General features: G+C 40.7%; 1 protein-coding gene across 1 annotated transcript in view; it reads right to left on the reverse strand.

Annotated features, from left to right (window-relative positions):
- nell2a (neural EGFL like 2a) overlaps positions 1-15,106 on the reverse strand; it is a 193,086-nt gene that overhangs the window by 138,668 nt on the left and 39,312 nt on the right. Inside the window, exons 5-9 of the mRNA XM_083763854.1 lie at positions 14,102-14,198; positions 9,820-9,892; positions 9,260-9,342; positions 8,328-8,456; positions 4,943-5,045 (exon numbers count right to left, since the gene is read on the reverse strand). Of these exons, the coding sequence (XP_083619980.1) occupies positions 4,943-5,045; positions 8,328-8,456; positions 9,260-9,342; positions 9,820-9,892; positions 14,102-14,198 (485 nt within the window). The remainder of the gene's footprint in view (positions 1-4,942; positions 5,046-8,327; positions 8,457-9,259; positions 9,343-9,819; positions 9,893-14,101; positions 14,199-15,106) is intronic.

A 15,106-nucleotide genomic window follows, 5' to 3' on the forward strand; every position in this document is an offset into this window, starting at 1 on the left:
AATTAAATACCACGGCCTGTACCAGGGTGATTAGAACGAGGCAACAGGGTGTTTGTGTGTGAATGTGTGTATGAGTGTGTATGGGGGGGGGGGGGGGTAGGGGGGGCAAATAGCAGACACAGATAGAGCAGCTCCGTTGCTGAACGACGACGAGAAAGGCACACGGACTCACTTCTCAGGGTATAAGACCCACTCATTTACTCCATTTACACCAATATAAAAATCACACCTGTGTGAACTGAGTGGTGCAACCCCCCTCCCTCTCTCTCTCTCTCTCTCTCTCTCTCTCTCTTTCTCTCTCTGGCACAACAGCGCCCCTACTGGTGCTCATAGTCATACTGATGCTCATAGTCACATAGGTAGGTTAACGTCACATAGGTGAACACGGACATTGCTGTTCCTTGGAGTGGTTGCACCACTCAAAAATGAAGGGCCAGGCGATCCCATAAATCTACATCAATTCCTCCTGTTATTAATCCAAGTCGTGTGAGTTAGTTGAGCACGCCAATCCTTTGGAATACTTAAGACCCTCTGCGTATCACAATAGAAACCAACAATGGAAATAAGCTTTGGCGTGTATAGGTGTTTAATCCATTAAGGAGCTTATATTGGTGATAATGTATACATGGCCAACTGGCAGCCCAGTATCCACATGTGCCCGCCCCTCACCTTCACTTAATGCGGCCCGCAGAATATCGTAATACTGATATATTATTGATTTCAGCTGTTACAATTCCAAACATGCAAACATGACCCACTTTAATTGCTTCAGTCTATACTAGTATTAATGACTAGTATTCAAACGTTATATTGTTTTTTACGTCCAATGAATTTGTATTTACTGTAAGTTCATAAAGTTAACATAAGTATAACTAAATGCATTTGAAATTGAATAAAAATGTTACTTTTAAGTATGTCAGTATTCAGACAAAAAAAAAAAACACCGCTCACCTGCTGAAAAAACTTAAATGAGGTGCTGGAGTCACAAAAGGATAATGAAGAAAAAATTAAGGGAAGCTCCGCACAGGCGCACACTCAAATATGTGCACAATCAATGTATTTGCAAGCTTTCGGTCTATACTGACCTTCTTCAGGCTTCCAAGTATTCCAATTCAAAAATACAATAAAAAAATGTCAAAGCAAAGTAGCCGATGACACACTGCGATGCGTTTTGAGATAGTAGATCGGCTATTTTTACACCATTTGTGTGACATTGAATGACAATACAGAGATAAGAGTTTTCTGCCTGACAGTATATCCAATTTGGCCCTCTGGAGTGAGTGTGGAAATATACTAGTGGCCCTTTCTATCATCAAAATTGCCAACACCTGCTTTAGATGTTTGCCAATAAAGTATTCTATTCTATACTTCGAAAACCTGGATGGCCGGATCTGAGTTGGCACTGTACTTTATGGCCTCTTCTTGCTCTCTACTACACCATCTCTTCCTGACCGGCTATTTTAGGCCAACGTTCCCCCAGGAATATATATGGATATGGCTAGAGCTCAAGTAGTTACATCACCCTGCCTCTTGTTATGTGTGTATGCAACATAACAGCTTATGAGTCATACCCATCATCACTGATGGGTGACCTATCGTACGGATGAAGCTTAAACGATGTCAACAAAAGCAGATTAGCGTGCATGTGATGCCTATAGAGCCAAAGTGACACCTGGATGGAAATATGAAGAACCTCACTAGGTCCGATCAAACCAGCCACAGCAGCTGTGTGTGTGCGTGTGTGTGTGTGTGTGTGTGTGTGTGTGTGTGTGCATGTGCGCGTGTGCGTGTATGCGTGCGTGCGTGCGTGTGTGTGTGTGTGTGTGTGTGTGCGTGCGTGTGCGTGGGAGGATGTATGCAGTGATGCAAGTTCTGAGCTGAATCCAGTTCACACAAGATGTCCTGCATGGTGGGTGGACTGGTGCTACAAATACATATGCCAATTGCCAGCCATTCCCAACCTGTGTGGGCCGTTAAGACGAAGTAAAGTACTGTATATATACATACTACATTAGTTTCATTGATCCAAGCGGGGCCGGGGACACAATCAATTGATTGATCATGCAATAAACATGCTCTGAAAATATTATGTGGCCAACTAAACACAGCTGCCGTGTTAAGGTCAGATGGGTGGGCCGTGACTCCTTTTGGGAAACGCTGACATGTTATAGGCTGCTGCAACCAATAAGTGATACGTGAAACAATTATTGAACCAATGGGAGGGAGCTCATATCATTTAACCAATGGGAGGGAGCTCATATCATTTCACCAATGGGAAAGAGCTCATATAATTTAACCAATGGGAGGAGCTCATATAATCTAACCAATGGGAGGGAGCTCATATCATTGAAAGCAAATATTAGAAGGAATGTTAATCAATCTGCTAGAACTAGCTTCCTAGCAGTGTTGATTTCTAACTAATACTATGACAAAAAATGTTAGTTGACTACCTTTTTCCACAGACAAAAACTAGATAAAAACTAAATAAGAACTAAGCCATGATGACAAAAACTATGAATTGTGTCAATTTTGTCAACAAATAAAAATGTGACTAAGATGTTAGACAGGGACTAGTGGACAAGAGATCCAGTATAAGTCATTTTACACTTGGTTGCATGCTGAAAATAGCAGATATACAAGCTCACAAAGCGACGTGTTGTGAGCTTGTAGATCGGCTATTTTCAGCAAGTGTAAAATCTGCCATTACGATGGCATCAAGGCCCACCAAAATACCTTTTAGTCGACTAAAATCTTGTGATACTTAGTCGACTAAAACTAAACTAAGACTTAAACATTCCGGGTGACTAAAATGTGACTAAAACTAAATGAAAACTATTCAAGAGACTATGACTAAAACTAAAATAGAAATGTGCTGACAAAAACAACATTGCTTCCCAGCCTACATGGTGTTCTCAAGCAACAGTCCACTTTTATTACTTTTGGGAATAAATCAACAAAAACAAATAATATATCAGCCCCTTTTGTGGGCAACTTCAGTCAAAACAGGAGGTGAGTAAAGCTAATATCCAGCTGCGAAAATCACTTTGGAGGTGAATAGAGGGAAATTGAGAGGAGTCATGGGATAAGCAGGGTAATAAGAGTCCACACTGTGCATGCGTGCATGCATGCGTGCGTGCGTGTGCAGGACTGGGGAAAAACTGAATTCTCTCAAAAATGTGGATATGTGATGAAACAGAATTATTCATCTGCCGAGAACATAGCGAACGCACAACAGCTATTGATGAGTGAGACCAAAACCAAACAACCTTACGGTCTGCATTATGCTGCACCACAGCATCAGAGGGAGAGCATGGCCTTAACCCATTCTGACCCGAGATCAGATTCTAAAAATGTCTTCTACATCCTGACAGTTTTCTGAAAAAGCTATGATTCTGTCAGTGGTTCTTCGATTTTTAAAAAATAGCAGACCTACAAGCTCATAGCGCGCCACTCAGTGGCGCACTATGAGCTTGTAGATCTGCTATTTTTCAATAGCTAAAGCATAACATAATGCACCAACACCAAAATTGGTTCCCGCCCAAAATGGGTTAAGAAAGCCTTATAAGGAAATGCTTTATTTCCTTCTTCAATTTCTCCTCGGGTTGAACCCGACGTATGCATGTGTGAGGTGCCTGCGCTCCCATAGTCGGAGGATATTAATAAAATCTGGGAACACATTTCTTACCAAGAATTTTCTTCACCAACGTGTTTGTAAAGTGTCTACTAACATATCCCACATTGGTTTCTATTCAACCACCCTAGGGGAATCTTTGACAGCTGCTGAAAGTTGGGGTACCATACAACCATTATAAGGCAAAATGTTCTACATTTCATTATGCTTTCAGTGACGTGTCAAACTATGGGGTTTTCATGATTCTGAATCCATTCCAAGCATTAGTTGTGCACGAAAATCACTCCTTGGGCTAAAAATGAACATAGCCGTCATCACAAATGTGATGGCTATGGCCAAACTAGGGGGTCTATGGCCAAACTAGGGGTCAAACTAGGGGGTTTTCATGATTCTGAATCCATTCCAAGCATTAGTTTTGCACAAAAACACTCCTTGGGCTTAAAAAAGGCCATAGAAGTCGTCACAAATGTGATGAGGTCAGCACATTTGGGCACATTTTGTGAAAGTGGCTATGGCTGAATTTTAAATACTACTTAAAGTACACTTTTCTGTTATTATTTACTTTACTGGAGTACTTCTGATTTTCTATACTTTTACTTCTACTCCTCTACACTTTAGAGGCAAAGCTTGTGGCTTATTTTTAACCTATAATATTTTCAGATGCATATTGTAGCATGATGTTTTAAAAACGAGTAATACACTGTCTGGATGTCATCTTGAATGGGATTAAAAACGGAGTTGTTCTGTAATCAGAAGCAGCTGTGTTTGGACGGACGTGCAGCAATGGGAACAATACAGGTGAATTAAATCAATCATTTTACACTCGACACGTCATCACGCATCACGATTTCATTCAAAGGAAGTAATTCAAATTGGATATTTAGGGACTTTTGATATAAAAATACACAAAAATGCAAATATTCACATTGTTTTGGCATCCATTGTTAGACAATGATGACCACGGATATGGTCTAAGAGTGTGAAAAACTGATTTTCGCTATAGGTCTTTAAATGCCTGACTGTGAGCTGGAGTAGTGCACATATTAAGGGCTATATCTTGCACCACCCCTTAACCCTTATCCCTAAACTCATTTTTTACTATTTAAAAAAACCTTTTTTAAATAGTTCAAATAGCTGATCTACAAGCTCACAACGTGTAGATGTAGATCGGCTAGTTGAACTATTTTAAAATGATTTTCAAAACAGTAAAAAATGGCAATTTTTTTTAGGGATAAGGTATAAGGGTGGCGCAAGATGGAGCCCCAAGTGTAGGAGGCAGTGTAAGAAAGTGAAGGGGTGCAACACACTCACGCTGGCACTCCTTGCAGCAGGCACCCTTCATGTAGGCAGGCTGTGTGCCCGCCGTGCACTGTGGGGGAGGGCAGGAGATGGCCTCACACTGAGCACTGCCGTTCTGTGGGAACGGGAGAGAAAAAAACACACACACACACACACACACACACACACACACACACACACACTTTAAGTGTCTGAAAATACACATTACCGGTAATCATTAATCATCATTCCGTCTGACATCATCGATAAGCCATCTTGTGCCACCTGGGGTTGTGCTTATTATAACTTCTGTGAATGAAGGCATGGTGACAGTAACATCTACGGAAACCGCGTAATTGGTAACATCTTATTCCGTGACCTTTAGATATAAAAGGTCGCTGCTAATTGCCACACATAAGTTAAAGAACACATCCCATCTAATGTCCTAATTGCGAAGCGTGGCGGTTTCGTTCGGATGAGCAGACGGAACGAATCGCACATGATAATTATCATCTGTCAAGAGCAATTAGACGTGATGTGGTGATGAGAGATATCGTTGCTGTCGGGTGGAAACCTTGTATCTCCATATTTAAACTTCAACTTTTCTTTTTCAAGAATTATGTCCTACTTCGTCATCCGAAACCTACAAACAGCCGTTCTACAAGTTCACAAAACGTTGTGATGCGTTGTCATTTTTAAGTGAAAGTAGTTACGTCTGTGTGTGGGCTTTACAAATATTGAACCATTGAAAAGTATAAACAAAGACATTTTGACTAAACAATAACTACATTGGATTATTTTGATTATTAATCAATTATCTAATTATTAATTAGCATTATTATATATTTTTTTTCCTTTTTTCTCTCCCAATTTAGTCACTATCCCATTTAACCCTCACCGCATATTTCCGAGTTGCCACAGCTATTGGTATCCTACTGGGTATCAGCTGCCAGTGAGGAGCCCCCACCGGGAGGACACTGCTGTGTGTTACCACTCCTGATGTAACCTATTGGCTCACGTTACTGGCTCAAGTAGATCAATCATTTCCAATGCTTAATTTATACAACCGTGTCAGGTGCTGAAAATAGCCCAATCTACAAGCTCACAATGCATCGTGGAAGCGATGCATTGCGAGCTTGTAGATTGGTTATTTCCGGGCACATCGTACGACGAAGTACAAATCGGACATTCACTCTCCTTTTCACAATTATTCACACTTGTGGTGGAGAGAGAAAAGCAGGATTGTGTCCGTGCTAACTGCTAAGTACTGCCGTTGAATGGTGTGACTGTGGGTTGCCGTGGATGCCTCTGCTACTGTGTCTTTTCTTGGGTAACTGGGGCAACAGCCTGCAGACCCCAGGGAGCAATGAGAATGTAAGACATGGACAATGGGGCTCCTGTACTGTTGTCCCTGGTTTCCTAGACACCAGTGGTGGGAGAAGTACTCAACATTGTCCCATTAAGACCTGGGGCTGATTCTAAAAATGTTTTCTAAATCACAGTTTTCTGAAAACCTTATGTTGATATATATATATATATATTAAGATTTGCAAAACATTTCAAGATTTAAAAAAAATAACAGATCCACAAGCCCATAGCAATAGCATGGCACGAAGTGAAGTGCTATGAGCTTGTATATCTTCTTTTTTTGTAGCCAAAGTATAAGCTGCACTGTAACTTTCATGTTCTACCCTTAGCTGCTGTAATGCTTTACCACAGAGCTTCTTGCTCAGGGGAGAAATTCAATGTTGACCTTTCAGGCTGTATAGTGTATACCACGTGCTTGTCACTCAGTCTTGTCAAGCCAGACACGCAAGTGCAGGGCGACCAAACACAACCACTCCAACTGTTGTAGAAGTTATGTAAGGACGACGGCTTTGTGTTGGGATCTAATCATCCTGAAGTGGTTTACATCTCAACAATGACTGGCTCGCCATTAATTATCCCACGGCTGAGGAAATAATACATTGACCCAAAAGTAACAAAATGAAGGATTTCATTTTTACGGTAATGGAAGTAGTCCATTCATTTATGCCAGGTCGCGGTGCGTAAAGTGCAGTGTCGCCTCGGAAAACAACAGGAAGTGTTGATCAAATAGAATACATTTTCGGTTATTGCATTGTGTATTTCTCGCTTCAAATGTAAAGAGAAAAAAAAATGTTTAGCTATGTATGGCATTTTGTTTACATGGCTGTCGTGTTAGATACGGCACAACACCAAACAGCACAGCAGGTGCTCTGAGGCTTTGATTACAGTGGTCTGTTATTGAGCTCAGCGGTCATTATTCCGAAATAACACACCGCTGACTTCCGTGAATGACCAATCAGAATGGACCCCACTTTGAGAACCACTGTTATAAGGCAACACAAGAATGACTGAAATTCTTACTTGTGTGTCTCTTTTTTGTTTGTTTTTATTTTAATTATTGCTCACAGTTCATATACTCTCCTATGTCTTCCTTAGAGTTTTAAATTGTATTGTACTTTACCAATGTTGTACACATCATCTATCTCTACCATACGCTTTATTTTCTGATTTGTTTAGTCTCTGTTAAAAAATTATAAAAACTTAAAAACGTTCGCTCTGAAAGAATATATATATTTAAAGATTTGTGCCGCATTTTTAAGATTTTTCAAAAATAGCAGACATACAAGCTCGTAGAGTGGCGCGCTATGAGCTTGTAGACCTGCTATTTTTCAATAGCTAAAGTATAACATAATGCTTAGTTAAAACACCAAAAGGGGTTCCCGTCCAGAAATGAATGGGTTAAATAAATAATAAAAAAACAAAATAAGGCAACGCAAGTTTGAATTTCAACAGTGAGTGAGTTCAAAGTGCACTACGTGCAAAGCATTAAGACAATTAAGATAAAGCGCAAAAACGAAACCCATTTTCAATACAATTCAAATTGGCTATTAAATTAATTGCTAATAAAGATGAAAAGAAAGATCAAAAATGAGAATGAGCTCAAAGGAAAAAAGAGAAAAATAAAAGTTGCAGTGCAGCACAAGAAATTAATTAAAAACATCAATGACAGTCAATGGCAAACAGAAATCTAGCTTTGAATTAAAAGACCTTGACTGTTTAATACAAAAGCTCTCTTTCTTTTACACACACACACACACACACAAATACTGAATAAACGTGACTGAAACATGAAAGCATGAAAAACTGACATTTCAGTCTGTGAGGAGACAACAGGCTGACAACTTCATATTGAGTTCCGCCTCGTAATTGGACACCAAATAATGCAAATATACATTTGGTATAGATGTAAGCAAAATATGTGGGCGTAATGTACTGTATATAAAACAGCCATTTCATACGATTATTGTGAGCATTTTATTATCACGATAAACAATAATAGCGATTATCGGCCCATCCCTAACGCCCGCGTGCGTGCAGAGAGCCCTCATACCGTGCATGTGCAGTTCCTGCAGCCATCTGTCCAGCCCTCGTCCTCTCGGTAGACGACCCCCTTGACGCTGCAGGTTCTCTCACAATAGCAGCCGTCCAGCCCATTCATCTTCTCCTCCGCCCGGGACAGCTGCTCCACCCCAACCACAGCGAGAAGAGGGGAGAGAGGAAGAGGAGGGAGCCACTTCTATCATCAATCTACAGTACATTCATATTTGTTGTCAGTTTTTTCCAAAATTGATGCCAGGCTTCTTCGTACAAGTAAGAGTGTCACACACAAATCGCACAAAAGAAGTGAAAATAGACTATCAAGACGCACAATATCCCACAAAAATAGTGAAAATAGCTGATCTACAATATATATATTTTTCATATTTTTCGTTTTTTGTTTAAATAAAAGTAATATAAAAGGAACCGTTTTATACATAGCCTACAAGGTTTACACCCGACAGAGACAATCACTGCCACAACAAGAAACTATCATTTGAGCTATAACCAAGGGCCTGAAGAAAAAAAGAAAAGGAAAAGGAATTGGTGTGGTAGGAAGCAATAATTCCTACTGGGATATAAAATACAATAACAGCAGCAACTGTGTTCAGTAGCTTCCAACAATAATTATAGCCAATGTCAAATGCCTGCCAGCCTTTTGTTGCAGTTGTTGCTATGGAAGCAAATATGATATTTGCTCTACGACAAGTGCACGTTAATTTCAATTTCTAGTCACTGCTAATTCCACTCGTGTGTTTGTCACGGTCAAACTGTAATACTGTTTGTTTCGGGCTACAGCCTACCTACAACCTAAACTAGTTATAGTATCAGCCAGTATTAGTCAATGCCCTTGTTATTTTGGATTGCCATCACAACATATAGCATTGTGAGTATTCCTTCGGAATACGATCATGGAATATCATCTCTGTCGTGACATTACTGTACCTTGCTTGATGTTTTGGCAAGAATATCCTGGAGTTCCATGATCTTCTGCACAAGTCCATGGAAATCATTGCAGGTTGGGCATGCTGCATTATGGGAGAAAAGATATTAAACTGACACAGAATACAGAAAAAAAAAAGAACTGACGGTGTTTATTTTACAATAATAATAAATTATATAACCTGACATATACTGCAATATCTACCGTCATCATAGTTAACAATTATGCACATAATTTAGAGTCAGGTTGAAATGAGATTTGGATCGTTCATATTCAGGCTACAGTTAAAGCACACTTTTATGAAAGCACTCCCAGAATGTTGAGACACCAAAACATTCATGAGAATGACTAAGCTCTAAATTTGCTTTGCCCTTTCTCTTAACCATCTAGTATAATGTGGCACAATCATTATTCATAATGTCACAGACAGGTTTTGGAGGTGTTTTTCTTTTTCATAAAAATATCAAAAAGCATGTCTGAATGAAATAACAAACTGAATGTGTGTGTGTGTACGTATACAGTAGGTATCTACAGTATATACAATGGTTTCTGCCATACTCACTTCTGTTGAGGTCTGGACACTGTGAGATGTAACCCTGTGGCATCACCAGTACCTCCACATCCTGCATCACCCCCTGCACGTGCACACACACACACACACACACACACACACACACACACACACACACACACACACACACACACACACACACACACACACACACACACACACACACACACACACACACACACACACACACACACACACACACACACACACACACACACACACACACACACACACACGAATTCACGAATGAAATATTGAATAAACGTGACTGAGAGTGAAAATCTGAAATTTCAGTCCGCTGCGAGGAGACAGTGGGCTGACAACTTCATTTTGAGTTCTGCCCGGTCGCCACTCCGACAAACAGCCCCATAATTGGACGCCAAATATTATATTTGATATACATTGGAGTGAATGCAGCCAGGAATAATGTATACTGTATAAACAGCTATTTCTGTTTTCCCAGAGATTGGCCGATCCCCATGATAAGCATAACCTGGGAAAATACACATACATATAATTTGATTGCAAGCCTTGTGACTGGTGTCAACATATCATTTGATTGAAAGCCTTTCAACCACTGGCTTGGACAACACGCACACACACAAACATTTTAGTTCTTTATTTGAATCCGCAAATTTCAATACATTTGACAGGGAGACAAATATAACAGGATTGACAGTTCAAGGATACACATGGCACCTTCTCCTCCACACAGACATAGCCGAAACAGAGACAGTATTTGGCAAGTTGTTTGGCTTTGGTCTTTGTCATGCAAGCTATTGTTATGTGACTCGTGGTCAGTTTATGTACACACACACACACACACACACACACACACCGTATAGTCGCCATGGTAACCCAAACTCATTCCTTGACAGTATTTATTTCCCTTACAGAAGTGGAGGGTGTGCCAAATGGGAGAAATTTTTAAATTGTCTTGGCACTTCAATTTGCCGGCCATAAATGTAATAATCCTGCCGGAAAATTATTTCATGGCCAAGCCAAAGAAATGTGAGACGATGGAAATCGTGTGTTCTAGCTAGCAGCAAAGAAGAGAATACCGATGCTATACATTGAATGGCTACTACAGTATGGTGCTGTCACGAGTAGGGATGGGACGATAATGAACTAGCTTTTGTTGAGCTGAAAATTCAATACCACGAAACGGACATGTAAAGAGTACATTTGGTATGCTCTTATTCCACTGTACACTACACACTATCGATTCGACAGAAATGTCCTTGCAGGCTGCTGTTTATTAGCATATATTTTCTTAAAAGAAACCCGCAGCAGTCTTCAATGAACTTAATCGTGATATGAAATATTCACATCGTCCCATATCCCTAGTCACTAGTGCAGTCAGGGATTCTCAAACCTTTTAATTTTAAGGACCCTCAATTTGGCATTCATTAGGCCATGGACCTCCATAACTCTGAGCGTGTACAAATCCTGTACACTCATAGAGTAAGACGTTTGGTTCCGAACCAGGGCTTAGTTTTATTTATTTAAAGGATAGCCCCTTGAGATGCATCATCTCGTTTTAGAGGGGGTCCTCCATTCTGCGTGCGTGCGTGCGTGCGTGCATGCGTGTGTGCGTGCGTGCGTACTGTATGTGTGTGTGTCAACGTATGTTAATTAAGCGATGTGTTTTAAGGGGGGATGTGCTTCCATGAAGCCACTCAATCAAATGGAGGGGGAGGTGCTGCTACGTCAAGATTAGTGCTGACCTCGAGGTCTTCTTTCATCTGCCAATTAACACTGTGCACGTGCACGCACACCCCCACACACAATTATGTTATTGTACTTGTGATGACATCGACAGTTTAGGATGGCATTGAAAGTACGGTAGTTAAAAATAGGCAAAGAATTGCAGATCCACAAGCTCACAACAACATGTCGCACTGCAGCATGGGTTTGTAAATCGGCTATTTTCCGGTGTGCGACATCGCTGACGCTGCACAACTACAGTTCTCAAAGGGGCTAACATTTTCAGGCCCGGCCCCAACTGGGCCCTAACTGGAACCCGAAAAAAATTGCATAGATTTTCGGCCCGGCCCGAAAACGTAGGGTCGTGTGTAGGGTACGGGCAGAATTTGAGATCTATATGCACAACTAAGGACAACAAGTAAGACGCACAAACGCGGGAAGCGAACGCAGCTCGTAAATTGCAATAACAACAATTAGAATAAATTACGTACTTTTTTTTTCTTTTTAGTTAGTAATTTTTTTAAGTTTTCTACTGTGTGTGTGTGTGTGTGTGTGTGTGTGTGTGTGTGTGTGTGTGCTAGGGCGTTCATCAAAAAATCGATTTATCGATAAATTATCACGAGTCGACTCGCAGCAGCGCGAGTCGAAAGTTGAGCTTTTTTTTTGTTTGTGCATATGCACCGGAGTGCACTCGCCTAACTTGCATTGCATTAATTCTTAATTAAAAACCAAATGCAGCTGTGTATGTGGCTCTCAGCGCGCGGTGTCCCACTATTGAGACTGGCTGAAGTATGTTTGAACTGCGCTGTGTCAGAGAAGTAACAGATAGAAGCACGCAAACGTTACCCCCAAACGATATCCCCCTCACCTCCGTGCTGGAAATATAACGTCTGGGTTCCCGAGGCTACATTCATGCTGACGCAATGACTGTCTGTTTCTGGCTAAGCTTTACGCGCGCCGCAGGGCACATGAACCTCTCCGTCTCCGGTCAGTGCTGGTTGTTGTTTATTTGCATGGCTCAGAAAATGAGTGACAAACTAAAATGAGAACGTTATTGAGTTGTTGGAGGAGGAGGAGGTGAATAATAATGTTATATTTCTTAATGTGTTCTCGGGCCGCTGCTGCGCTGTGTGCCATGCCAATACCACTACTTTACCTGGATCATCTTTTCATTTTGACATGACTCACATGAAATAATAATCCTGTAGCGGAACCGTGTGTAGCGTTTGGTTTCATTAACGCGATCGTCACAAAATAGCCTACAGCTGCTGCTACCAAAGATTGGACATTTTTAAACGACGCAAAACTTAGAATTCCCCTCTTGCGTACCAGTGCCACGTGTCCCGCGGACCGGCACCGGTGTTTGGGAACCTCTGATATAGATGATACATGCACTGTGACTGTGTCATATTGGAGAGGCCACTGAATGCACACTTGCGCAGTGCTTTGTTTGACATGCTCCGTATTTGAGCGCGCGGCACCTCCACCCGCCCCTGTTAAATCCTTAATCCCTTTAATCCTAATCCCACATTTCTAATTGTAATACTAACTCTTGTTGACGCAAAAAACAATCATTTCTCAGGAAAATGGTCTTCACAAAAAGTATTTTCAATTTTCATGTTTCTTGTGGATGGCTCAGATGAAATTAATAACTTTCCACGAGATACTGTATCTCATGCATAGCACGGAATGTGTTAAGGGGATCTCGACTAATACAAGCACACGCTTGCGTGCGTGCGAATCGCCATCAAATTGCATCGAATCAGGAAGAAGGGTGAATCGCATCGCCAGGGGATTCCATGTATCGCTAAAGTATCGTATTGCTGGCAGTGCATCGAGATGCGTATCAAATCGGCCTCACACACACACACACACACACACACACACAGCATCCTATAGGTACTGGCATCAGATAAAATGTCCCCCCGCTCCTGTGATTAAAATAGTTTTCAGTTGCCGATAAAGGCGACATTACAACCCAGCACTTCTCCCTGCTGCTGCTGATGTGTAGAGCAGTCGGCTAGACGCCATATTATGTCTCCACTTCAGATAAACAATAGGCCAACATTAATTTAATGAGCATCGTCCAGAGGCTATTTAATGATTTCCCTAAAATTGGTGTTGTGAAACTGCTGGGATAATTACCGCTGTTGTTTTAGACGCAGCAAGGAGAGAAGGCGACAAACAATGACGGCAAAACAAAAAGTGACTTGCTAGGGTGGTGTCGAGAGACCTGTGTAGTATTTTGCAACTCCTGCAAAACAATTAAGTTGGTGGTGATAAAAGGAAAAAGTTTTGGGGTAAGCTATGGTGCATTAAGGCTAAGTTATACTTAATTTAGTGTGGGAGTTGTGCAAATAAGTTTAAAACAACACTGTTCTTTTTGTCGACTAAAAGTAGGACGAAAAATAATTTTGTCATATAAACTAGACTAAAACTTGTAGATTGGCTATTGTTGGTATACTTTACACAATTATAAATCAGGCATTACTTCCTCTTACAGAGCTGAATCATTTATCATTTGTTAATCTGCTGTATAGAAAGTAGTTTTTAAAGCGATGCCAACCTTGAAGAGGCCATGAGGACCGTTCCTCTGTCCGACCCAGAAGGAAGCATCCTCAGGTATGTCCATGAACGGCATTTCCACCACCCTCTCGTAGATCCTTTAGAATAAATACATACCAGTTACAGTAAGTGCTGTAAGACAGTGGTTCACAAACTGGGGGGGGGTCGTCAAATTATTTGAGGGGGTTCGCAGATCATTAGCTTAATGTGCAACATTGTTTTCTCACTCAACGGTAAACAAACCAACCAGTATACAGTAAGTGTATACAGTGTATCCGCACATTTTTCTAAGTTATAATTGAATGACCTTTAAGACCTTTTCAATACCATTAAAAAGAAACAGCTGGCAATAAAACGTTGTGAAAATAGCCGATCTACAAACTTGTTTGGCTATTTTCACAATGTTTACCTTGTCTCACCGAGTTCAAATTATTATTTGGGGGGTCGCAGCCTGAAAAGCATTTATATTTTGTTGACTTCTGCTTAAAATAAACCAAAGTGGTTATCATCCTACTATATAATTGAGAAATCTGTCTGTCTGAATTAATTAAGTTTTCCCCTTAATGGCTTGGCCAATCATCCTATGCACATTACACATGGGCATTGTGCATTGGCATAGGAAGAGACAGACCAAGCTGATTTCCCCTCAAATATAAGCTGTTTATTTAGCAATTTTTTGCAAGTCTACACACAACTGCTCCATAATGTCCAGTTATTTAGATTCCCAATCCCACACATGTAATGAAAACACCCACACCCACTATTCACTCAAAGAAATATGTTGTTCAATCACAATCACAATTATTATTATTATTATTATTATTATTATTATAAATGTGTACAGTCTCTGAGTTACAGCGCACCATTTTGTGCCACACTGCGAGCTTTATTTTAATATGAAGAATTTAAAAAAAGTATAAAAAATTTAGCTTGTGACCCAAAAGAGATATTAGATGTTTTCCCGGGACCCAAACTAGTGAAAATAGCAGATCGCTATCATTACTTG

This window comes from Protomyctophum parallelum (assembly GCF_964188405.1).
Source record: "Protomyctophum parallelum genome assembly, chromosome: 4".
NCBI classification, from domain to species: Eukaryota; Metazoa; Chordata; class Actinopteri; order Myctophiformes; family Myctophidae; genus Protomyctophum; species Protomyctophum parallelum.